General features: G+C 33.7%; 1 protein-coding gene across 2 annotated transcripts in view; it reads right to left on the bottom strand.

The window, feature by feature from the left end:
* Positions 1-373: 373 nt before the first annotated feature.
* RAD54B (RAD54 homolog B (S. cerevisiae)) overlaps positions 374-11,701 on the bottom strand; it is a 54,573-nt gene continuing 43,245 nt past the window's right edge. The window contains exons 7-13 of one of the 2 annotated variants that reach the window (XM_004679726.1): positions 8,454-8,593; positions 6,349-6,639; positions 4,714-4,889; positions 4,189-4,450; positions 3,170-3,236; positions 2,792-2,992; positions 374-786 (exon numbers count right to left, since the gene is read on the bottom strand). In XM_004679726.1, coding sequence (XP_004679783.1) covers positions 569-786; positions 2,792-2,992; positions 3,170-3,236; positions 4,189-4,450; positions 4,714-4,889; positions 6,349-6,639; positions 8,454-8,593 — 1,355 coding nt within the window. In that variant the 3' untranslated portion in view covers positions 374-568. The remainder of the gene's footprint in view (positions 787-2,791; positions 2,993-3,169; positions 3,237-4,188; positions 4,451-4,713; positions 4,890-6,348; positions 6,640-8,453; positions 8,594-11,701) is intronic. The other variant, XM_004679725.2, reaches the window with a different exon arrangement.

The following is an 11,701-nucleotide window of genomic DNA, read 5'->3' as shown; positions in this document are numbered from 1 at the left end:
TTTATATTCTTTATGAAAATTGTTCAGTAAATACTTAAAAGTATGTTAATTATGGAACTATTAATAAAAATTATATGAAAGAAATAAATCTTTAATGTTTCAACCTTGAAAATATATATAAGGGACCTCTCAGGTGGTACAATGGGTTAAAGTACAACACTATGAAGATATTGGCAGCAACCGCAGCACAAGTTCAATGCCCAGCCAGGGAGGTTACCTATACAGCACAGCAGACCTCTCCTGTCTCACATGCTGCTCTCCTCAGCAGTGTATTTCAGTCAATCTATCTGTTCTGTTCCCCATTCTGCCTCTTGTGAACCCCTCACTCCCCACACCCCTGGCCTGTATCCTAGTTCTTGTATGCATAAGTAAATATTTTTTTAAAAAAAGGATATATACAAAAAATTAAACAACTCAAACAATTTGGTTATTAAATCAAAACTATAATATATTTTGCAACAAAATATACCATGTAATTTAAATAACTCTTGGTTCTCAAAAATTACATTTACCTACTATATTAGTATTTTAAAAAAGAAAAGAGAAAATATCATGAAGTAATCTTTCATTATATTGAAGTAGTCTGATTGGTTATATTCTGAAAAAAAAAAGACACATTTTCTCTTATTCTTTCAAGAAAGGGATCTGTAAGGTTTAAATCATCTCCAGAAAAATGTTTCCATTGCTTCAACTGTGACATGGAAAGAGGTTTCAGAGAGTTAGACTTCTGTTGATGTGGGCCAAGCTGACAATTTCTAGAGCAAGGGAATTTTTCCAATGAATCACCTGAAATAAGAAAAAAAAAAAGGCCAATCAAAATCCAATTTTACATATTTATAAGACAAATACCTAAAACATAAGGACACCAAACGATTTAATACAAAAGAATGGAAAAAGACAAATTAAGACTAAATGAAAGCAAACTACACTGATAAAGCAATCACTACATAATAATAAGTGATAATGAAATAAAATTTCACAAAAATATATAAAACTTATAAAAGCAAAAATTAACAGAATACGAAGGGGCCCTTACAAATCCAAACTATAGCAATGCTTTAATATATTTCTTTCAATAACAGATATAACTAACAAAAGCTAGGTTATTAAGAGAAAAATGGGCAAAAGATGATTCACAAAGGAAATATGGCTCTCAAGTGTAGGGAAATACATTCTACTTCATCATAAAAAGAGAAAAGTAAATTAAAATAAGGTCAACATTTTTTTTTTTCCTATCAGGTTGGCAAAAATCCAACATTTGTAATCCTCTAAATTAGCAAAGCCCTGGGGAAATAGCCACTTTAGTATATTATAGGTGAGATATAAATGATACAACACCCAATGGAGAACATTTTAGCAATATCTATCAAAATTAAAAATGCACATATTTACAACATTGATAATTTATATTAAACCACATGAGAAAAGATACGTGAATAAAGATATATGTTGACTGGCAAGAACCTAATGTGCCTCTAAAAAATAATGATGTATCTATATAATGAAGGGTTACATAGCTGAAGCGAGGAAAAGAAGAGGGAACTGAAAAGATAGGGAAAGACCTTAAGATAAAAATTGCGTGAAAAAGATACAGACTATGCTATACATATAATCCACTACCCTTTATTGGGAGGGAAGAATATATATTTAAAACTTTTTGCATATGCATTAAAATGCATGCAGAATAATACATAAAACTAATAATGGTGGTTTTTCGTGGAATAGTAGGACTAGAAATCAGACAGATAAGAATATTATGGGAAGATTTTCACCATATACACTTTATTTTTTAAGTAGTTGAAGTATATAACTATATTACTAATTTATAAGCTAAATTAAGGAGTTTTTAAATGCACAAAAGAAAACATTGACTCAGTAAATGAAAAATTTGACTAAAATGGGAGGACTTAAGGTTACAGAAAGAATATTTCTGGTTTTCATGCACAAAAGAAACATTTATAAAGTGACGATTTATCAGTCACAAGCCAAGTCTCTACATTTACCAAAAAAACAAAGACCATAGGGTCCATATTTTTTTTTTTTTTAAAGATTTATTTATTTGTGCATACAGAACTGGGGTACAGGCCAGAGGCTCAGGGGTGGTGAGAGGCTTCACCAGAGACGGAGTGAGGAACAGAACAGGCAGATCGATGAAGTACACTGCTGAGGGGAGCAGCGGGCGGGTCAGGAGAGGTCTGCCACACCATGTGGTCACCGCCGGGGCAGGCGGGATTCGAACTCATGCGGAAGCGGCTTTAGATTCTCAGTGCTGTGCTTTAACCCGCTGCGCCACCAGGGAGGGCCGGGTCCATATTTTTTAATACAATAATGTAGCCAGAATTTGATAAGATAAACTAAAATAAATTTTAAGAACTATTGCTAATTCATGAATTAAAGGAGAAATCATACTGTAAAACACAGAAGATTTAGAACTAAATCATAAAAGGACTATATGTCAAAATTATATGATTAAGCTTAGAGGAAAACTGATAGCCTTAAATACCTGTTTAAGAAAAGAAAACAAAACACCACTAAGGTAAGCACTCAGCTTAAAAAAATAAGGAAAAAAAAAAAAGGCCAGTAAATACAACTAATTCTCCCAGTTTAGAAACTAAACTAAGATTCTTACAATGTTTTCTCAAGTACCTATCTGGCAACTGCCCTAAGCTAAGAAGTAAAGAAAAATCATAAACGCAAATAATATTTTATCTATTCTATATTTAAGTATTTTCAACTATTAAAGGGAGACAAATTATCATTGCTGTAAAAACAGAATTAAGATACAACTAACCTGGATGATCTTTTTCTTCTGTGCATTCACAGTCAAGCAAATCGTGAGTAATACAATGTGAACTCTCATGTAATGTGAACAAATTTTTCAGTTCCTCTACTGAAAACTGTATATGTTCAGACGTCTTAGCTAGATCAACAACTGCCCCTGAAAGACCTTGCTTGCTGATCTGCCTTTGATAGATCTTTTCTTCTATTGTACCTGCAAAGAAAACATTCATTTTCCTTTATGTCTGTGGTTTTTGTAGGATTAAAATGTTTATTAGCATACTGGTTAACAAAATAACAATACTCCTAACATTGAAATACAGATTACCAATAAAAAAATTTTTTTTAACTATTTAATGTGACATTTCTTGTCATGCTAACAGGTGATTACCTGTAGTTAGGAGTCTGTATATATGCACTGGATGTTTCTGCCCATCTCTCCATACTCTAGACATTGCCTATAGAAAATAAAGAAAATTCTCAGAGCACAGTAGAAATTAATAGTCTTTTCCACATAAGCAATTTGTATCAATACATTTAAGTGTAGGAAACAAGGATTTTTATTTAGAGATTCAAAAATCAAATCCAAGCTGCCCAAGTAGCTCATGTCTATTCCTGGGACAAGGATGAACACTCCATGGCCACATGACCAACCTCCAAAACTCTGGACACCAAAGTTCTGATGAACCTCTTTGGTCAACAATGCTCTATATATGTTGTCTTTCATAAATACTGGAACTTAAATGTTGTTTCATACAATTCCAATGGGAAGAAATTACTGAAAGCTTGTGCCTCTCCTGAACCTATGCTCCTTGGAGCTTTGTTGATTTCAGTCTGCATCTTCCACTGTAATAAAGTATTACTATGCAGATAGCTGTTTTTCTTGGTTCTGTGTCATTCCAGTGAATCACTGAACTTGAATGTTGTCGTGGCATTCCCAATACAGATAAGATACCAACCGAGGTATAAATCTATACGTAGAAGTTTCAAAATACATGAAGATGAACTCTATACTATAACCAAAGGCTACATCTAAAAATTTTTCAAAAATCAGCTAAGCTTGTATCTTTACTATATACTGTACAAATATTAATCATAACATCTTTAGCACATAACTGTCTTCCCCTGATGGTCATGAGCATTCTGAAGCCCCAACTGTCCAGAGACATACAATTTTGGGTTTGAATCCTGGCTCTGTCTCTTATACATTACATGACCTAGAACAAGCTTCTCTATCTTCATCTGTAAAACAGAGCTAATAATATCAACATTTGTAGGGTTACTGTAAAGATTAAATAGCTGGAAAACACTCAGCAGAAGGCCTGATTAAAAAAAAAGGGAGGGGGATTCCTTATTGTATCCCCAGTAGGCATTTAATAATGTTTATTTAATGCATATAACCGATCCTACCTGGATATCAGTGGCTGGATTCCAATCAATGTCATAAAGAATTAAGTGAGATGCTCCAACAAGATTAAGTCCCACACCACCAGCTTTTGAGCTTAACAAAAAAATGAAATAAGAGGAGTATTTACTATTGAAGCCATCAACAATTTGCTGCCTTTGAGAGATTGGTGTTTGTCCATCCAGTCTTGTATAAGCATATCCATAACGATTGCACACTTCTTGCAAAATATTCAATGTTTGTGTGTAGTTGGATACCAATACCACCCTGAAATCAAAAAAGAGAGCTATATATTAGAAGACATCTGTAGATATTTTTAATATCAGTATTACATTTGGTTTTTCTTAAATAAAACTAACACATTGTTAACAATAAGTTTACAAGATGATAGATGTTCACCATACCCCCAAAGAGATTAATTTATTTTATCATTTTCTTCTTTAAAAAAAAAAAGTGAAGGTAGGAATGAGGACATTGTTCAAGCTAAATTCATGAGCTCTTAAAAGCAATTTAATAAATTGAACTCTTACTTTTCAGTAGGACAAAGTTTATGGATAACCTCCAACAGCTTTGACAGAACCTGTAGTTTTCCTGACTCTTTTTCAGTAAACATGTGAGGGTTGTAATCAGCAGGGAACACATTTATCAAGCCTTCATATAAACTCCTGTCTTCATTTTCATCCCATGTTGAGTTACATTGTTTTTCCTATTCAAAAGGATGATTGTTAACACTGGTTCATATTTGTTTTTAATTGGCAAGAAAAAATGCTATATGTATGAAAAAAGACTAAAGATTAACGGCTACCTGAAAAGACCAAGGTAAGTATAAATGGTAATCGTTTGATGCACCCTGCAGAGATAATCACAGAGCAGTTCTAATGCAGTCTCCAAGCGCCTGCTACCCTCACTCTACAAGTGCAGTCTTACTGCCCATATAGGAGGAACAAAGAAGAAAACAGAGGGTAAACTGCTATAGAATCTGTCCTCTCCCAAACCCTGAGTTTTCTTATCACTGTTACTTCTTTGCTCTCTTCTGCTCCTTCCCTCCTTGCTGTTACCTTTCCCTCCTGACTTGTGGATGTCACAGATCAACAGAAAGTAGTATTTCCAGGACACAAGGTACATAAAAACATAACACTTGTGATACATACTGTCAAACTACCTGTCAAGTGTATCAATTTAAACTCTAACATGATTTTTTCTTCTTTGTGATTTTAATTTTATAAATTTCACACAATCATGCAACATTTCTATAATAAGGAAAAAATTATTTCTAATGGTAAATTTATATATATATATTTTTTTTTTTTAAAGATTTATTTATTTGTGCATCCAGAACTGGGGTACAGGCCAGAGGCTCAGGGGAGGTGAGAGGCTTCACCAGAGACAGAGTGGGGAGCAGAACAGGCAGATCGAGGAAGTACACTGCTGAGGGGAGCAGCGGGTGGGTCAGGAGAGGTCTGCCACACCATGTGGTCACCTCCGGGGCAGGCGGGAATCGAACTCATGCTGAAGTGGCTTTAGATTCTCAGTGCAGTGCTTTAACCCGCTGCGCCACCAGGGAGGGCCCGGTAAATTTATATGTTTTAGCACCTAACAAATATTTACTAAAATAAAATAGGAAGGAAGATTACTAGACAAGATAACAAGAAGCATGGGGCACAAATACTAGAAGGCAGGGCCTCACACTTAGTTCATCCCTACAGCAGCTCTAGGAATGTGAACACGCACTGAAGAACACTAGAAAGCTAGTAAATTCTATGTAGTACCATACTGGTGAGGCTGTAGTGCTTTTAATTTTTGTTTTCTTAAGATTTATTTAAGTATGCATGCAAGAACTGGGATACAGGTCAGAGGCACAGGGGCGGTGAAAGGATTCGCCAGAGACACAGTGAGGAGCAGAAAAGGTGGATCAATAGACACTGCTGATGGGAGCAGCAGGTGGGTCAGGAGAGATCTGCTGTGTTTATGGGTCACCTCCCTGGCACTGAATTGAACTGGCGCTGCAGTGGGTGTAGATAGTGTCATAGTACTGTGACTTAACCCTTTGGCCACCAGGGAGGGCCCCTGCAGTGCTTTTAGAAAACCCTAAAATGCAATCCTGATGATCAGCGCAGCCTGTCCTCTTAAGATTCATGGGACACAGAACCATTAGTTCTACTTACCTTTATAGAATTGAACAAAAGACAAGGGTGATTGCACAGCTTTTTAAGAGCTCCTATACATATTAAATGAGGACTATTTTCCAACAACCCTTGAAGACAGAACCTCACAGCTTGAGAATTCAACAGCTTTCGATAAAGTTCAATCTGTAATGCTCCTGGTCGGCAAAAGACTACATTCTCGACTTTAGGCGGAAGATACTTATTTATGACTTCTTGAGTTCTTCTAAGGACAAACAGTCCAGTGAGGCAAGTAAGTTCAGCTGCTCTTTTCTCTCCTAACTCCTTTTCTTCCTATGGAAAAATGGCAGAATTGAAAGGGTAGAGAAAAAATACTTGCAGTCAAAAATGAACATTAGGTGTTTCATAAAGATAAACCACTTACTACTGATTGCTACCCTTCAGATTTTTTTTATTAAAAAAAACAGAAGAAAATAAAATATAAGCTTGGGATACCAAAACCACCATCTATTTAAATATTCAGCATAAGCATTTAATGAAGTGAATCCAAGCCTCTTAATCCTTGTTTACTTTGCTACTGGAATCACTTAGAGACATTAGAAATAATCTATAAACTAAATTATTCCAAAAGTAAGTTTTCATGTGAAGACTGAATTGGTACATAGTCTTAAAATTACCAGCAGAGAACTAATTATAGCAAGTTCATGGAAGCATATATTTTGACAAGTTATTGATCCTAAAATGAATCGTACAAAGAATTAGTGTATAAAACACAGCTGATCCTTTCAAAATCATTTCACATAGTTTATTAAATAGTCAAATTCAATATGTATGTAATATGTTTAAATTCACTTATAGAATCTTTTGAGCATACAGAATCACAGTGAAGCTTAAAATAAATCCTAAATGGATAGATTTGCTTCTTCATAAATAACAGAAAATTTCTGATATATTTTAAAACTATTTCCAATTTTCATTACAGAAGAAATAGATTCACTGAAAGAAAATCAGAAATTAAGTTATATAAAAAATAACATTTCAAATCAACTTTGGTCAACCAGAAATAATCAGTACTTTCAAAACATATCTTCCAAGTCATTTTTCTTTGCATTTGTATGCAAATATATTTAATGTTTTATCTTATTTGTAAGAAAAATAGGATCTCAAACTATAAAGCTCCATGGGGACAAGGAACCAGCTTGGCTTCTCACCGTATACCCTATTATTTAGCACTTAGCATCCAGCCCCTTAGGTGAATGTGACTTTATTTTTAGATAATGTACATGAACATTTTCCATGCTATTTTATAATATTTATTTTAGTATAACTTATTAATAAATATTTATATAAGCCAATATTTAGTATAATTCTTGTTCCTTGGGAAATGTTCAATATTTGTTTACTGAATGTATTAATTCTGATACCTTTCCACTTAGCTTCACTGATACAGGATACTATTTTATAATCAGTGACTTCTTATAGTTATAATTTAAAGTATGTCTTCCTCAGTGATACATAAAATAATTATGCATCTTAAAATTAATACTATCTTAGATTCAACTGAATGATGTAGGCTCTAATAATTTTCCTCTCTTTAGAATTTTTTTGTTTCAAATTAGCTTGTTTTGTTTAATTTGCTTCTAATTTTTAACCTTTACATCTAGAAGCACAACTATGTTTAATTCTTTATAATAATTTCTTCATAAAAAATTGCTACAAGTGGTACTTTCAGGCCATAAGATATGCAAAATCCAAAGACTTTTGTCACACATTGTCAAAATTTTCTCTGGTTGTACCAATTTGCCTTTCAACCAGTGGAAGTCAGACCTCTCATCTAAATTTGCTGTTACTATACAAATCCAACCAACCAAAGCATCAATAGAAAAGTACAAGTTACTTCATGATTATTTTAGTTTGCTTTTTTCAATACTAGTAAGAAAGAATACTTTTGTATGTTTACAACTGTCATTTATGATTTTTGTAAAAGTGGTTATTTATGTTTTTTCTTCACCATTTTCTAAAGTAAGGAATGCAAAAAGAAAAATAAAGAATTCTTTAAGTTGTCCTAAACTTAAATAACACCCATGTTATGAATAATTTTCCCAGACATGCTACTCTTTTTAAACTATTTATTAAGTAAATCACACCTCAGAAGCAGAAGGTTGTCTTGATACAATGATGGGTTCCTCATATATTTTTCTATAAGATGACAAAGAGCCTAGTATTCCTGGATTTACAAAATCAATTAATGCAAAAAATTCTTGGAGATCATTCTGAACTGGAGTACCTAAAGAGAGATAAAAGTGATGAAAAGCTAATAAAGTTTGGTTACAATCACAGGCCAACAAAAAAATTTGCATTTTTTCATAAAAAGTACTAAATACAAGCAAAACCAAGAAAAAGCAGTAAAATAAAACTGAAAAAATATTTAAGTTATATACATTTTTCACTCTGGTTTTACTGTGTATTATAGCTTCTTATTTAGTACAGAAGAGTGTTTTAGTATAGACTCTGTAGTCTCACTGCTTGGATTCAAAGCCTACCACCATCACTTGTTTTGTAAGTGACCTTGGAATTACTCTAATTTTACAATCTGTGAAATGGGAATAACTCCCAGAGTAGTGAGGATCAAGTGAGATAATCATATATTATTCTTTTTTTTTAATTAAATATAATTTATTTATGCAGAGAAGAACTGGATTGAAGGCCAGAGGTGCTGGGATTAAGAGGATTCACCAGAGACAGAGTAGGAAACAGAGCAGGCAGCTCTACTGATACACACTTCTGAGGGGAGCAGCAGGCAGACAGACAGAAGTCTGCTGTGCGATGAGGGTCAGCTCCCTGGCTGAGGATCAAACTCATGCCACAGAGGCTGGCTGTAGCTTGATAGTGTTGAGACTAACCCCTGTGCCACCAAGGAGGCCGTAATCATATATTATTCTTATTCTCAAATAAAGATCTAGAACACAATAAATATTCTATAATTGTTAGTATTTCTTAATATTATTATAGCTGTATACTCTGAACAAGTTGCTTAGGCTAGTTAATTTAAAGTCATGACTTTTTTTCTCTTACAAAAATGTAAATACATAATTTCCCAGTAGTATTACAATGGAAGGTTAGAGACAGTGTGTGTGAAGTACCCAGAACAATGCCTGACATTTAGCAGACAGTGAATGACACCTATTATTATTACCTATTTTTAATTAACACCTATTATTATTATTATTATTATTATTCACAGCAAAGTGCTAATCACTATATGATCACAGCATTACCTTTCAAAAGAAAATAAAGCTATTATTGCTTTTCAAAAGTAGTAAGAGAGAATGAAAGGTACTAACAGATCAAAATGGAATCTTCATTAGCCTAAAAAGTTGACACAGATTGAAAGGGGCTAATATACCCTACATAAATCATATACTCAATAACTTTTGGCTAACTAATTTTTAAAGAGGCATTATCACGTTTCAATAATTCTAATAATAGCAAAAGAACATACAGACCAGCATAATCCAACAGCATGATTTCAGAGAACTCTCAAATAACAAATTAGAAAAAATTGTCTAAAGATACAAATAAATAACAATGCATTTATTTCACTAATATAACTTTTATAATGTCAGGGAGTTTAATGATCACTTCTCTCAAAACTAAATGGATTGAAACCAGTTAGACTAATGCTTATTAATTTTTTAATAATATAATAGTTTATTTTGACAACATTTTGTGCCTTTTTCCATCTCAGTTGTAATCCCCATCACCAGTTCACCCATGTGCCACCACCATAGTCTAGTGCTCCCCACTCCACCCCCATAAAATGTCTCTGGTATATAGTTGTTCATTGTTACTATTATTTTCTCCCCGATCCCTAATATATCTGCTATGAGTAAAACCATCGGTATTTTTCCTTTTCTTTCTGACTTATTGCATTATAGTGCTTATTCTTCTTTTTTTTTTTTTTCATATCTAGTCAGTCCTAAATTTTTAGATACATCATAGAAAGCATTAGAGAAAAAAATTTCTTTACATTGCATTTTGTTAAACCTGTAAAAGTATCCATAACAATGATTAATATAGGGAGAACGGACAATAAGAATGCACACATACAGAGAATAGACCATGAGGACATAGCAACGTCGGTCATCTACAATGCAAGGCAAGAGGACTCGGGAGCAATCAAACCTGCCAACACCCTCATCTTGACCTTCCAGTTTCCAGAACTGTAGGAAAACAAATTTCTATTGTTTAAGTTACCCAGTCTGTGGTATTTTGTCATTGCAGCCCTGGCAATCTAATTCATCTTTATTAATCAAGTAGAATCCTGGTCATTTCCAATATACATTAACTAAAAGTTCTCCACATCTTTGGGAGAACAAAGTCAAGTTTACTTTTGTTTGATTCTTATAAAACTTTTGAACGTCTACTATGCACACAGTACTGTACATACTCATGCAAAGATGTTACTTTTATGGTAATAAACACATTACCTTGGGAATAAAACATCCTACCATTATAAAAGTCATCTCTAAGGAGATTAGAAAACAACTGGGTATTTCTAAACATAAGAGATTAGTTAGTGCACATTTTTTTACATAAATTTATAGCTCAGGGGACATCAATGACAATGACAGACAAGTTAAAGAAGAAAAAAAAGAACAAAAGGACAGTGCTAGTCTCTCAAATGAAACTGTCTCATACATACCCCCAGAACATTCCTTTGGAATGATGTTCCCTAAAACATTTCCTACTGCAAACACTAAATTTAATTTGCAATGGCAGGTGATTAGTACTTGCTTCTAATTCAGAATACTGATAAAACTGTCCATTTTTGCTAAGGAAAATTACCTGATATTCACTTGGGAGAGAATACTATTTTTTTCTTTGGTATTCTTCTGTAACCTTATTTCTCATTCTTTTTATCACTTTTTTCTCCCACCTCTAAAGTCAACCTTTTTAACTCTACAGCTGCTATTACTTTTTAAATAAGTAACAGTAATCCCATACTGAACAGGAAAGAGAAACAGTCTGTTTTTCTCTTAACTGATTTAGCTAAATCTTTTTTTCCCATTGCTTTTCAAGTCCCAAGGATTTCAAAATGAAAATTTAATTAAGAAACTGGAAGTACAGCTTTGAGAATGAAGTTTAAAAAACCCACTCAGTTTTTCAAACAGCTAAGATACCAGAAAAACCCTGTATTAGTTTTTCTATTTCTCCAACTCATTTTTTCTTTAAAAACAGCTTTTATCGGGCCCTCCCTGGTGGCACAGCGGGTTAAAGCACTGCACTAAGAAACTGAAGCCACTTCAGCATGAGTTCAATCCCCGCCTGCCCCGGAGGTGACCACAAGGGCGCGGAAGACCTCTCCTGACCCGCCCGATGATCCCCTCAGCAG

Source organism: Condylura cristata, unplaced genomic scaffold (genome assembly GCF_000260355.1).
Source record: "Condylura cristata isolate star-nosed mole 26May11 unplaced genomic scaffold, ConCri1.0 scaffold00009, whole genome shotgun sequence".
Classification (NCBI taxonomy): domain Eukaryota; kingdom Metazoa; phylum Chordata; class Mammalia; order Eulipotyphla; family Talpidae; genus Condylura; species Condylura cristata.
This window is presented reverse-complemented; position numbering and strand designations above follow the sequence as displayed.